This window comes from Aquarana catesbeiana, linkage group LG04 (genome assembly GCF_042186555.1).
Source record: "Aquarana catesbeiana isolate 2022-GZ linkage group LG04, ASM4218655v1, whole genome shotgun sequence".
NCBI classification, from domain to species: domain Eukaryota; kingdom Metazoa; phylum Chordata; class Amphibia; order Anura; family Ranidae; genus Aquarana; species Aquarana catesbeiana.
In genome coordinates, this window is record NC_133327.1 from 56,498,468 (window position 1) to 56,513,453 (window position 14,986).

The window sequence follows — 14,986 nt, forward strand, 5'->3', positions numbered from 1 at the left end:
TCTGATGAGTAGGAGGGGAAGAGGGGAGTGTGGCACATTGCACAGAGCATTTATTTGAAGCACTTCAGCACCTTTCATGAATTCGGAGCACTTTACAAGAGTTAATCATTTTTGATTGCAGTAACATTGGGACAGTGAGAAGAATTTTTTAATCATATTTTTGTCACTATAAAATTTGTATTATCTATGCACTAATCACAGTATATTGGATGTTATGAATTTGTAACACTGTATGTGCTCTAATATTGATAACATACCAAGTAAATAGATACCTAACATGTCAAACCTTAAATTTGTGTGCGCCCATGAAATGGAGACAGTACCCTACATTTTCTACAGGCGACGCTTTAAAGCCCCCTATAGGTATAAGTTTAGTGTTACGGAAGAGGTCTGGTGCTAGAATTATTGCTCTCACTCCGGCGTGCACAGTGATATGTAACTTGTGTATTGCAATCAACGTGTGTTTACATTTGTATGTGCGTATATGTAGATGTGGGGAGCCTCAGCTTTTTTTGGGGGGAGAGGATTGTATGTACTTGGGGGTAACTTTCTTTTTTGCAAAAAAGTCCCCAATGTGATGTTTTTACGTGACAGGTGTTCTTTAATAAGACATGCAGGGTCTAAAAGACCTTGCATTTCTCTTCTGGGCTCCACTGAATGTTTTGCAATAGTAGGATATCGTGCAAAAAGATAGCTATTCCTTGAGCATGGCCAAAAGAATGATAAGTGTTACAAGCATACATATATCCCAATACATAAAAGAACCGCGCTAAATATAAGCAATCAATGAATCCTCAATTATTTCGAATGCTGTAAAGTGATCAATATAAAATAAATAAATAAAATATCGACACAATATATATGTGAAAAATAATCAGAGAAATGTGCTATAAAACTGGATGCAGATAATTATAAAAAGTGACAAAAAAAGGTAAAGTCCGTGACAGTAAAAGTGACTTCTGATATCAACAGCCCTTATTGCAATATGTTCCACCAATAGTGATTGGAAACTTTAGTGAATAAAAACATCTTGTGAGAAGAATCCACCACCTATGTAGATATATGTTTACCAGAGGTAAGCTGTAATGAAGCTTATGCCAGAAATCCACTCAGTGGGGACACCACCATCCGTCTCAGCAAAGAGGGAGGATCACCCGGGACTCACCGACAACAAGGCCCAATAACTGAGCAATGGAAACCCAGGGGAATAAAAAACACATCCTCCATAGTGTGAATCCGCTTGAATAGTTTATTGAAAACAGTAAAAGTAGCGCACTTACCAAAAAGAACGAATAAAACAGCATGTAATATAAATCAGCCGGCCGGCCTGCATGCACCCGTTCGCAATGGGATAGAAACGATGACGTCAGCGCGTCTGCCTTCCGACGTACGTTTCGTCCTATTGGACGTTGTCATAGGAACATATATCCCATTATGTATTGTGAGTGGCATGATAACAGAGGGTATTTAGGCATGACCCATGACCAACATAAATCCTAAATCTTCTCAGTTTTTTAACTTTAGATGGGGGTGCCAAGTTTATTTCTGTCTGCAAAACCATAAGGGAGATCTCCCCCTTTCTTTCCATGTGACATCTGTACAAGAAACATGGAATGTGGGCATCACCAATACAGGAATGCCTGGAGAGCATTAAGAACATTGTCAGAGGTCCCAAACCTTCTCCGCTGTACTTAGGTTTTTGTCTATGTCCCCATTATAAAGTTTTCCCATCACCTCTTATGTTGGGACTTTAGTTCGGAAAACACTCTACTAATGACAGTTGCTGGAAGATTGGCAACCTTAAAATAAATACATAATTTGTATCCTGATTGCGGATTGGATGTCATGTAGTTTTAGAAATGTACTGTATTTCTGTATGTTCTTGTACTATGCGTCACCATCAAAGCTTGGCAAGCTCTGGGTACTTTCTCCAGAGCCTCTCCCATCCTCTGGAACTCGCTACCTCCACCTGTCTGGCTATCCCCTACTCTTGCTACCTTCAGGCGATCCCTGAAAACTCATCTCTTCAGGAAAGCCTATCATGCCTCTAACTAATCTTTTACCACTTCCATCAGCTCATTCCCCATAGTTACAACTTTCTTTGTACCACCTGCCCCCCCCCCCCCCCCCCATATTAGATTGTAAGCTCTTCTGAGCAGGGCCCTCTTAATCCTCTTGTATTTTATTGTATTATAACTGTATTGTCTCCCTTTTATATTGTAAAGCGCTGCGTAATCTGTTGGCGCTATATAAATCCTGTATGATAAAAATAATAATACTTTTATACAGTCATAGCAAATTTTGCTGTGAATTTGTGCGAAAGGTGTGTAATTTATGTGTGTTTATACAGCTTTCACATTAGACTGCTTGTTAAAAATCTTTTCATAATGCTTTTGACTAACAATTTTAAAAACATGGGGGCAGGGCTTTCCTGGATTGAGGGTTTTAGCTGCACTGTAAGATATATAAATCCATTCCAAAGGGTATTATTTCAGCTGAAGGCTGATCAAGAACAAAGGCTGCAGTACAATCGTACTGTAAAAGGTAAGAGGTAGCCTTGAAACAAGGTACTCAGTTTAATAATGGTAAAATTATTGTGAACGTTTTATTCAAGGTGCATAATTGATGGGCAGAGTGTTAGATTACAGAACGTTTGACTTTAGTAATTAAGGTCTCTGATGATGTGGATTAGAATGTTAAAGTGAAGTGAAAACCCCTGAAAGTCTTGAATTCCTTCAACCAGGGAACGGCTATTGCTAAAAACAGGCGTATTCAGTATAATGGGGCTTCCCCTTATAAAACGCAGTTTTTCTGTCTGTCTCTTTGGCTTCAATACTTTGAGTTTCTGATGATGTGGATTATAATTTCAAAATGAAGTGACAATTTAAAGCATTGATGTTAGTGGAATAAAATGACTGCCGGGACATTTCAGACTTTATTTTCACACCAAGTTTTCTTTAACAAGATTTAACCAGCTTCCCAAAGTCCTTACTGAGAATGCTGGATTTAGCTTTCAACAAGATTTTGGCAGGCTTAAGTATTATTCAGCTTATATTTCCAAATGAAGAGCCCGGCAATAGCATTCGGCAACCTACTTCTCCCAGCATAGGTTTTTTTTTTTTAACAAGATTTGATAGCTTTCTCAAAGTCCCTAAAGCCTTATCCAGCTCCAAAGCTCTTGTAGCGCTGAATAGAGATCTTCAGAAATGTTGGCTATAGCATTTGAAGGAGAAGTTTGGGTTTAACAAAAAAAAAAACAAACATACATACTCACCTCCATGCTGCTGCATCTGCAACTTTTCCACTCTGGCTCTAATGCCCCGTACACACGGTCGGACTTTGTTCGGACATTCCGACAACAAAATCCTAGGATTTCTTCCGACGGATGTTGGCTCAAACTTGTCTTGCATACACACGGTCACACAAAGTTGTCGGAAAATCCGATCATTCTGAACGCGGTGACGTAAAACACGTACGTCGGGACTATAAACGGGGCAGTGGCCAATAGCTTTCATCTCTTTATTTATTCTGAGCATGCGTGGCACTTTGTCCGTCGGATTTGTGTACACACGATCGGAATTTCCGACAACGGATTTTGTTGTCGGAAAATTTTATAGCCTGCTCTCAAACTTTGTGTGTCGGAAAATCCGATGGAAAATGTGTGATGGAGCCTACACACAGTCAGAATTTCCGACAAGGTCCTATCACACATTTTCCGTCGGAAAATCCGACCGTGTGTACGGGGCATAAGACTGAGAGCTGTAGTGCCAGGCTCTGAGGTGGAGTATGGGTGGTTCCAGCTCTCAGATGCACTCGGAAAGGCAGAGGTAGCTGTCAACCAGACAGTGTGGTGGATAATGACAATATTGTCAGGATCCTTCCCTTATTTGGTGAAGCTGTATACTTTCAGCTGATAGCAGCCAATAGCTCGCTCTCAGCTCACCCTTGGTTATAAAAGAACACTAGTAAATGTACTCCTGTGATCCAAAAGTGAAGTATGGCCAAAAAGTTTTGGCCATACTTCTCTTTAAATGAACTTTTAACATGTTTTAGAATGCTTCAGTTCAGCATGAAATTTGTTGAAGTATGTTGAAAGTCTCTGAAAAAGCTAGGCTAGCATCCCACATTTACAGACTGGAAAAGAAGGGTGCTTTAAGGGCTTAAAGAAAGCTTCTTGGAGTTGTTAAATGTTCTGCAAATGCTTGCTGAAATTTGTAAAAAAAATAGTTTGTTTAAGAAAATAGTTCAGACTAGAGTTTACAGGATATATTTAAAGTAATGTACACCTATACTGGATTGGGACCCCAACTAATCCGATGGGGCCCTGAATCTGCTCATGGGCAGCCTTAGTGCAGTGTCGAATGGGGCCTATTGGTTTTAAAGGCATCTCTAAGGATCCTGCTGGAAACTCTGGAGGAAAACAAGAAACCATCTGCCTCACCCACCAGCCGCTAGTTGGAAGGGAAGGGGATTCTTTGCAGAGAGAATGTATGTGCCTGTGGAGCTTCTCTGCAACTCCTGGATTGCTGGGTTCTCAGTTGACGCCAAGGACCCCATGTGTCTGAATTACCTCCTCTACCTTGATCTATGGATCCTGCCGCTGCCTCTGAGATGTTGAAGCCCTGAAAGGTAAAGCTCATCATATCAAGGAAAGATGCTGGGACCTGGGCTGTATATACGTTGGACACATGCACCTGACCCCTACACTATGTATATTACACACACCTGACCACGTACTATAACTATTACAAACACTTGACCCCTTCACTATGGATACACTACATACATTACATACACCTGACCACTGCACACTATATATTACACATATCTAACCCCTGCACTTTGTGCATGACCTACCCCTGACCCCTGTGCAATGTATATTATATACACCTGACCCATGTACTATAGATACTACATACACCTGACCCCCACACTACATACATTACATACACCTGACCCCCGCACTGCATACATTACATACACCTGACCCCCGCACTACATACATTACATACACCTGACCCCCGCACTGCATACATTACATACACCTGACCCCCGCACTACATACATTACATACACCTGACCCCCGCACTACATACATTACATACACCTGACCCCCGCACTACATACATTACATACACCTGACCCCCGCACTACATACATTACATACACCTGACCCCCGCACTACATACATTACATACACCTGACCCCCGCACTACATACATTACATACACCTGACCCCCGCACTGCATACATTACATACACCTGACCACCGCACTGCATACATTACATACACCTGACCCCCACACTACATACATTACATACACCTGACCCCCGCACTACATACATTACATACACCTGACCCCCGCACTACATACATTACATACACCTGACCCCCGCACTACATACATTACATACACCTGACCCCCGCACTGCATACATTACATACACCTGACCCCCGCACTGCATACATTACATACACCTGACCCCCGCACTGCATACATTACATACACCTGACCACTGCACACTGTATATTACACATATCTAACCCCTGCACTTTGTGCATGACCTACCCTTGACCCCTGTGCAATGTATATTATATACACCTGACCCATGTACTATGGATACTACATACACCTGACCCCTGCACTACATACATTACATACACCTGAACCCCACACTGCATACAATACATATACCTGACCACTGCACGCTTTATATTACACATACCCGAGCCCTGTGCTTTGTGTGTGACCTACCCTGCCCTGACCCTTGCACTATGTGCATTACATACATCTGACACACACCTACCCCCTGAACTTTGTGTGATTGCAAATCCTGACCTCTGCATTATGTACATTACATACACCTGAACCCTGGACTATGTACACTATATTACCAAAAGTACTGGGACACCTGCCTTTACACGCACATGAACTTTAACTTTCGTTGCCAGGCCCTGTGCTCCATTTTGTACACTCAGGTGGCCAGACCATTTTTGCAATTTTTCCTTTAGTTTTTTTATTTTTTACTTATAGCTTTCAGAATTTGTGAAAGACCCCCAAAACAATTTATTTTCTGAAAGCACATGATAAGTAGAATGAAAAGAAGGTGCTACTGATTTTTTTTGACCCCGCGGTATTTGCGTAAATGTTTATCAAACCAATATATTCGCAAAAAATACACTAAAATCATTATTAGCAGATAAAAACACAGCTAATTTTACAAAATTCCTGCTAAATCCGTACTAAATATAAAAGCTTAACCTGTATGTTGTTAATAAATAACAAATATTTGTACATTTTAAATTGTGCCTTTTTGCAAAAAGGTGAAAATCTAACGTACCCAAAAATTTAATTTGACCAAATGTTTGACCATTCTTACAGAAACACATTTTTGAGGTCAGGCACTGATGTGGATGAAAAGGTCTAGCTCGCGGTATCCACTCCAATTCATCCCAAAGGTGTTCTATCTGGTTGAGATCAGGACTTTCAAGTTCCTCCACCCCAAACTCGCTCATCCATGTCTTTATGGACCTTGTTTGTGCACTGGTACACAGTCATGTTGGAACAGCAAGGGGCCATCCCCAAACATGCTGATACCTTAAGAGTTCCCTTCACTGGAACTAAGGGGCCAAGACCAACTTCTAAAAAACAACCCCACACCATAATCCCCCTCCTCCACCAAAGGATTTGGACCAGTTCACTAAGCAAGGTCCATAAAGACATGGATGAGTGAGTTTGGGGTGGAGGAACATGACTGGCCTGCACTGGCCTGCACAGAGTTCTGACCTCAACCCGATAGAACACCTTTGGGATAGATTAGAATGGAGACTGCGAGCCAGGCCTTCTCGTCCACATCAGTGCCTGACCTCACAAATGCGCTTCTGGAAGAATAGTCAAACATTTCCATAGACATGCTCCTAAACCTTGTGGACAGCTTTCCCAGAAGATTTGAAGCTGTTATAGCTGCAAAGGGTGGGCCAACTCAATATTGAACCCTACGGACTAAGACTGGGATGCCATTAAAATTCATGTGCGTGTAAAGGCAATACCCAATACTTTTGGTAATGTAGTGTATATTACATACACCTGACCCCCTCACTACATACCAGGAGCGGACTGACAACTCATGGATCCCCTGGGCAATCGGAGATCATGGGGCCCCCCTGTGCCCACACACCATATACACACCAAAACCCACCTACAAATTGCAGCTCAGCTGCACAGAGGGAGCATTTAAATATCTAAAGTAGCATAGCCTGCATGGAAGTTCCCGGCACTTCCAGGTTTAATGATGGCTGCCGTGTGGCAGCCATCTTTATGACACCCCCTAGGGCAGTGATGGCGAACCTTGGCACTCCAGATGTTTTGGAACTACATTTCCCATGATGCTCCACTACACTGCAGAGTGCATGAGCATCATGGGAAATGTAGTTCCAAAACATCTGGGGTGCCAAGGTTCGCCATCACTGTCCTAGGGCATTTTATAAAAGCAGTGGGCCTGTGTGCGAGATCATGATTTGGGCCCTAATATCAGAGAAAAAAGTGTGGCACAAAGAGGGGGGGGGTGAGAGAGAGAGAAAGGGGGGAGAGAAAGTGGGGAGAGGGTGAGAGAGGGAAGGGGTGAGAGAGAGCGGGTTGTGAGAGAGAGGGGGAGGGGGGAGAGAGGGAGGGTGTGAGAGAGAGGGGAAGAGAGAGGGGGGGGAGTGAGAGAGAGTGAGGGGCGAGAGAAGGGGGAGAGAGGATGGCAAGGAGAGGGAAGGGGGAGAGAGAGAGAGAGGGAGGGTGAGAGAGAGAGAGAGAGAGAGAGAGAGAGAGAGAGAGGGAGGTGAGAGAGAGAAAGGGGGGAGAGAAAGTGGGGAGAGGGTGAGAGAGGGAAGGGGTGAGAGAGAGCGGGTTGTGAGAGAGAGGGGGAGGGGGGAGAGAGGGAGGGTGTGAGAGAGAGGGGAAGAGAGAGAGGGGGGGTGAGAGAGAGTGAGGGGCGAGAGAAGGGGGAGAGAGGATGGCAAGGAGAGGGAAGGGGGAGAGAGAGAGAGAGAGAGGGAGGGTGAGAGAGAGAGAGAGAGAGAGAGGGAGGTGAGAGAGAGAAAGGGGGGAGAGAAAGTGGGGAGAGGGAGAGAGAGGGAAGGGGTGAAAGAGAGCGGGTTGTGAGAGAGAGGGGGAGGGGGGAGAGAGGGAGGGTGTGAGAGAGAGGGGAAGAGAGAGAGAGAGAGAGAGGGGGGGGGAGAAAGGTGGTGAGAGAGGGGGGAGAGAGAGAGGGGTGAGCAAGAATGAGAGGGGAGAATGGGAGGGGGAAGTGAGAGGGAGTGAGGGGCGAGAGAAGGGGGAGAGAGGATGGCAAGGAGAGGGAAGGGGGGGAGAGAGAGAGAGAGAGGGAGGGTGAGAGAGAGAGAGAGAGAGAGAGAGGGGGGTGAGAGAGAAAGGTGGTGAGAGAGGGGGGGGAGAGAGGGGTGAGCAAGAATGAGAGGGGAGAATGGGAGGGGGACGTGAGAGGGAGAGGAAGGGGGAGAGAGAGGAGGGGTGAGAGACAGAGAGAGGGGAGTGAGAGATGGGGAGAGAGAGGAGGAGAGAGTGGGAGGGGGAGTGAAAGGGAGGGGGGAGAGAGTGGGGGAGAGAGAGGGCGTGAGAGAGATAGAGATAGAGAGAGGGGAATGAGAGGGGGAGTGAGGGGTAGAGAGAGGGGGTAAGAGAGAAAGAGAGGGGAGAGTGAGCTAAAGAGAGAGGGGGTGAGAGAGAGAGAGAGAGGGGGTGAGAGAAAGGGGGGAGGGGGGGCTGTTGTAATATGTTCACCGATTTATGTGGGACATTATATTATTATATGTATGTACACATACAGTACGATGACTATGATTGACGATGGTTGATTTGTCCAAGCCAACTGAATTTTAACATAGCAAAGGGACAGCTGAAGACCCTTTGATGTGTTAATCTTATGCAAGTCTACCTAGGTGTGTGAGTTATGGCCTGTTAACCTAATTGAACATTTCAAAGGGGTACATTGTTTAAAGGACCATAGAAGAAGTATTTATTGATGGTAATTAGACTTGAGGACTAAAAAGGGTGTTCAGGTGGTATCTGTTAATCTAATCTAATTACACATCTCTAAGGGGACTTGTTGATGTTGATATGCGGGAGTGCAGATTGGGGCGGTTTATGACTGCAGCTGTTCACGGCTGGGGGTTGTTGTCTGTCTGAAAGACTAAAGCATATCAAAGGCCTGAATGGAAACAGCCAATCAAATTGCTCAGCCTTTCAGTGTCTAGTGAATATAACGTGGCGTTTAGTCTTGTCTGTGTGTGACTATGAAGGGGCAGATCTAGAAACATGGAACTCTAAATGATATTTCCTCTGTCAGATTTTTTGTCATCTGTGGACTTTGGAATTTGTTCTGTGTTGGAAGTCAATAAAGTGCACCTCTCTGGAAGAATTGGGTTGCTGCGGAAGAGTACTTACATCATCATTATAATAACTACTAATTAATTACCCACTATATATATTATATCACTACAGGAGCGAGAAGGGGGAGTGAGATAGAGAGAGGGGGTGGGAGGGGGGGAGAGAGAGAGAGAGGGGGTGAGAGAAGGAGGGAGAAAGAAAGGGGAGGAGAGAGAAAACCAAGTTCCTCACAACTTCCTTCCCCTTCTGCATTGCCACTTCGGTCGAGCGACACCCACAGTTGGGAATACAGACTGCACCTGCCTACAAGCAGCTATTTCTTCAGAGCAACAAAAGGTAGGAATCTGCAACAAAGTTTGTTAAAATCTATGCAAAGTACATTTATTACCCAGAGGGGATTGTTTTTTACTCAACAAAAATTGAGTTAATCTTTAACTCTTTAATCCTTGAAGCCCTCATCCGCTGCAACAGCCCTCTCACCTTAAAGGGACCAACCACACTAGGGTCCCTCCACAAGTCGAGTAGCTACAGAGAACCATTTCCTACAAGGTCCGGCACTACCTCACACATCCACACCAACAAAGGTACAGAAGGGAGCGTTCCACAATGCATGTCAATGATGATACAGAAAAAGGTGTAGAGGAAAAGTAATGCCTGTACCACCCTTGGACTTTTCTCCAGCATGTTACTTGTCATTGGTATAAAAGGGGAGAATGTTTACTATTATTACTTATACAAAGCTCATCTCTCCAGCCTCTCTTTGCTCCTTCTGTGCTCAGTCTCTTATTTTCTTTTTTTAAATCAGAAGAAAGTTTTATTTGAAGACATTCAAGCATACATGTTCCATAAACACAAAAGGATGCAAAGTTTTAATGTACAAAATAGTCAATTACAGCTTCCAACTACATAGAGCTCACTAAAGAGAACATACAGCCCCACTTGGCCCCTTTCACACTTATACGACTTGTCCCACGATTTTGTACTGCAAAATCGTATGACAAGTCATTCGCCATGATTTTCAATGACTACCATTCAAATTGGCATGACTTTAAGTCATGCCGACTTCAAAGTAATCCCTGCACTACTTTGGTCCAACTTCCATACGATTTGCTGTCCATAGACCTCAATGTTAAACCCTCAAGTAGCATGCAAATCGTACCTGAATAATATAGACACGATTTCAGTACGACTTTGTAAGCACAAGCTGAGAATGGTTAATGCCAAAGTTGTGGCAAAGTCGTACAAAGTAGTACTGCTCCCAAATCACGGCAAAATTGCGGTAAAATCGCGGCAAAATCGCGGTTAAATCGCACAAGTGTGAAAGGGGCCTTATATTAGTGGCTGTAAACAGAAATGATAGTGCCAATAGAGCATTAATATTGCACACTCCAAAGTCAGATAGTGATAACCAGCATTGAGTAACCAACAGCATTCTACCCCAATATCTTGTCTATAATCAAGTCCAATTTCTCATTTTCAATTCTGTTTTTGTCTCCAGGTTTTTCTGCAGTCATGTATTTAACAGATCCAGTTACAGTTGTCTTCTCTGTTTTCACTTGTGTTGTCCTGACAATTTTTTGGTTCAGTGAGAAGCAAACAATTCATCCAAATTATCCTCCTGGACCACCACCTTTGCCTGTTATTGGAAATATGCACATTATAAATATGAATAAACCTTACATAACGTTTCATGAGGTAAGATCTTGGACTTTTAGATACAAGAATGAGCCCTTTTTGTGTATTCTTCATTTCAAAACTCAAGAATAACGTTTTTGCTAGACATGTGCGATTCGTTTTGTTAAGAATCAAAATTGGGACGAAATTTTTGTTATTCGGAGATTCAGATGTATCCAAATCTCCGAAATACAATAGTAATGAATTTCAAAGAATCTGAAATAAATTATAATGATATGAGTTACCCGAATTTGAAAAATAATTCATTAGAAATAAATAATGATGATCATATTCTGTTTGTGTGCCACATCACCAATATGGTACTAAAAACGTCAAGATGGGACTTTAACCGCTTGCCGTCCAGCCACTGTCATTGTACTGCGACAGGTTGGCACGGCTTTAACAGCTCTAGGGGGCGCACGTGACGCCAGAGCCGATGTGTGTGGCTGGTGGGCGCTGGCGACCAGCGATCATTTCTCAGAGAGCCAGAATGGGGATCTGTCAATGCAAATACTGATCCCCGTTCTGTCAGGAAAGTAGAGAGAGATTGTCTGTTCCTAGTGATCAGGAACAGCGATCTCTATCTACTCCCAGTCAATCCCATCCCCCAACAGTTAGAAACCCCTCCCTAGGGAACACTTAACCCCTTGATCGCCCCCTAGTGTTAACCCCTTCCCTGCCAGTGACATTTATACAGTAATCAGTGGCTATTTTTAGCTCTGATCGCTGTATAAATGTCACTGGTCCCAAAAAAGTGTCAAGTATCTGATCTGTCCTCCGCAATGTCGCAGTCCCGCTAAAAATCACTGCCATTACTAGTAAAAAAAAATTTTTAGAATAAAAATGCCATAAATATATCCCCTATTTTGTAGATGCTATAACTTTTGCGCAAACCAATCAATGTAATTTTTTATTTTTTTGGGATATTTATTATAGTAAAAAGCTAAAAAAAATGTTTTTGTTTTTTTCAAAATTTTCACTCTTTTTTTGTTTATAGCGCAAAAAAAACCAAAAAACGCAGAGGTGATCAAATACCACCAAAAGAAAGCTCTATTTGTGGGAAAAAAAAGGACGTCAATTTTGTTTGTGTATAACGTTGCATGCCTGCGCAATTGTCAGTTAAAGCAACGCAGTCCCGTATTGCAAAAAATGGCCTGGTCATTATGGGGGTAAATCCTTCCAGTCCTTAAGTGGTTAAATGCCACTTTATTATTATTATTATTATTATACACGATTTATATTAGTTTAAGCAGCGCTTTACAATGTAGAGGGGGGACAGCATAATTACAGTACAGTTCAATACAGAAGGGACAGGAGGGCCCTGATCGTAGTTCTTACATTCTAAAGGGAGGGGGTGGTGGTACTAAAGGTAATAGATGCAGGGAATGATTTGATGGGGGGGGGCTCGGGGACAGTTGTTAGGTAGAAGTGGGATAGGCTTCCCTCAATAAGTGAGTTTTCTGGGATCTCCTAAAGGTGGACAGGTTAGGGGCTGATCGGATATACCCGGGAAGGGAGTTCCAAAGGATGGGAGAGGTTCTGGAGAAGTCCTGAAGGCGAGCATGAGAGGAGGTAACAACAAGGGAGCTAGAGAGCAGGAGGTCCTGGGAGGTCACTTTAGAAATAGCGTATATAATACCAATTCTTTAAAAGATAACTATTTGTTTATATATACAATATTCAAAGACGGATACAAATTGAAAATAGAAAATACAGTATTTATTAGAATGGTCAATACCTGTCCGCCAATGTGGTTCACAGTGTCGTCTGTTAACCAACGTGTTTCAGAGAGAACAAATCTCCTTCATCAAGGGTAGAGACAGGATCACATTTATTGAGTTGGACAGTGGGGAACAAAGCATAGCCACATACACTTAAAAACATGCATTGGTTCTTGGTCCTGCCTGGTTGCCCAGTGTAAGATACATTAAAGGGGAAGAAGAGCCACAGTGGCCACTGGGGCCAAGGCTGTCAGTCCCATGGGGTTGAGGTTATATCGTAAGAGGTGAAAGCCCCTTCTTTGACTGTCAGGAGTGATATTTACCCAACAAAGGTGACCCCCCCCCCCCAAGATGTATAAGCATTGGTATCCACTTTCAGTAAACTGTCTGGTTACACAAGGCAGGATATTCCAATATCTTGCACTTATCTTACATTGGGAAACCGGGCAGGACTAAGAACTAAGAACCAATGCATGTTTTTAAATACCGGTATATACGGCTTTGCTGTGTTCCCACTGTTCAACTGAATAATTGTGATCCTGTCTCTACTCCTGATGAAGGAGATTTGTTCTCTCTGAAACGGGTGACAGAAGACACTGATACCACATCAGAGGACAGTCATTGACCATTCTAATGCATACCGTAGTTTCTATGTACTTTTTTAAAATATTGTATAAATAAACTAATTTTTATCTTTGATATTAAATACGCTATTTCTAAAGTGCCATTCAAAGTCCCATCATAGGGAATATTCTTGACTTTTCTTGAAAAAGAATTTGAATTTGAAAATGAATTTGAATGCTAAAGTTAATTTGAATTTGAAGTTAAAACATACTGTATCGCAATAAATGCAGTAGGGTGTAAAGGTGAAATAGGATGATGATTCCTACTTTGGCTGCCGAATAGAATAGACTAAAACAGAATAAAGAGTAAAGGAATAGAATAGGATAGTAAAAAATAGAATAGAAAAGAATAACATAGAATAGAAAAAAATATAATAGATTGGAATAGAATAAAATAAAATTAATATTGTTGAAATTCAAATTTTATTTGAAAATAACGAATGTACAAAATTAATCTGAATATACAGAACAAATTCTGAAAACAAATAATTTTAACATTATGAAGATGACAAAACAAAATTATTAACTAAAAAAACAAATCTGAAATGAAACAAAACACATTTTTCCAGACTCAGGGAATCTAAAAACCCAGACCTCCAAGGCTTTTATACTTAATGACACATATTTACTTTGGTGTCCATCTGCGGCGGTATCCTAGCCTGTCTAAGCTTTAGCATCAGCTGGTGTTGGCATTTAAACAGGGAGTTGACATTGTGGGCTGCCCTGGTGAATGACTGCTTAGACCCAAGCCCTGTCACATGGGTTGGTCGTGAGCACCCTCATATCCATCATCCTTGCTCTGTTAGTGAGGACTCAAACAGTGCAGGGAGTGCAAGCACAGTAGGTATAACTGTCTGCGGGGGTTGACTATCAGAAGATACTGTACTTTTTTTTTTTTCCTAAATGATCTATAAGACCCTCCTCCTGAACCAGGTTCTGTGGATCTGAATTCTAAGGTTTTTCAGACAGTCTGACTGTTTGCTAGGTCCCAATGCATTAAAGATGCTTAACCAGTTAAGGACCGAGCCTCTTTCTGAGATTTGTTATTTACCAGTTAAAAACATTTTTTTTGCTAGAAAATTACTTAGAACCCCCAAACATTATAAATTTTTTTTTCTAACACACTAGAGAATCAAATGGCGGTCGTTGCAATACTTTCTGTCACACCGTATTTGAGCAGCGGTCTTACAAGCACACTCTTTTTGGAAAAAATACACGTTTTTGAATTAAAAAATAAGACAACAGTAAAGTTAGCCCAATTTTTTTTTTATATTGTGAAAGATAATGTTACTCAGAGTAAACTGATACCCAACATGTCACGCTTCAAAATTGCGCCTGCTCGTGGAATGGCGACAAATTTTTACCCTTAAAAATCTTCATAGGCGACGTTTAAAAAATTCTACAGGTTGCATGTTTTGAGTTACAGAGGAGGTCTAGGGCTAGAATTATTGCTCTCGCTCTACCAATTATGGCCATACCTCACATGTGTGGTTTGAACACTGTTTTTATATGCGGGCACTACTCACGTATGCGTTCGCTTCTGCACACAAGCTCGTCGGGGTGGGGCGCATTT

The 14,986-nt window shown here is 42.4% G+C and overlaps 1 protein-coding gene across 1 annotated transcript in view; it reads left to right on the plus strand.

The window, feature by feature from the left end:
- Positions 1–2,489: 2,489 nt before the first annotated feature.
- The window catches only part of LOC141139275 (cytochrome P450 2K4-like), a 68,950-nt gene continuing 56,453 nt past the window's right edge, over positions 2,490–14,986 (plus strand). The window contains exons 1-2 of the mRNA XM_073625231.1: positions 2,490–2,544; positions 10,894–11,090. Coding sequence (XP_073481332.1) covers positions 10,908–11,090 — 183 coding nt within the window. The 5' untranslated portion in view covers positions 2,490–2,544; positions 10,894–10,907. The remainder of the gene's footprint in view (positions 2,545–10,893; positions 11,091–14,986) is intronic.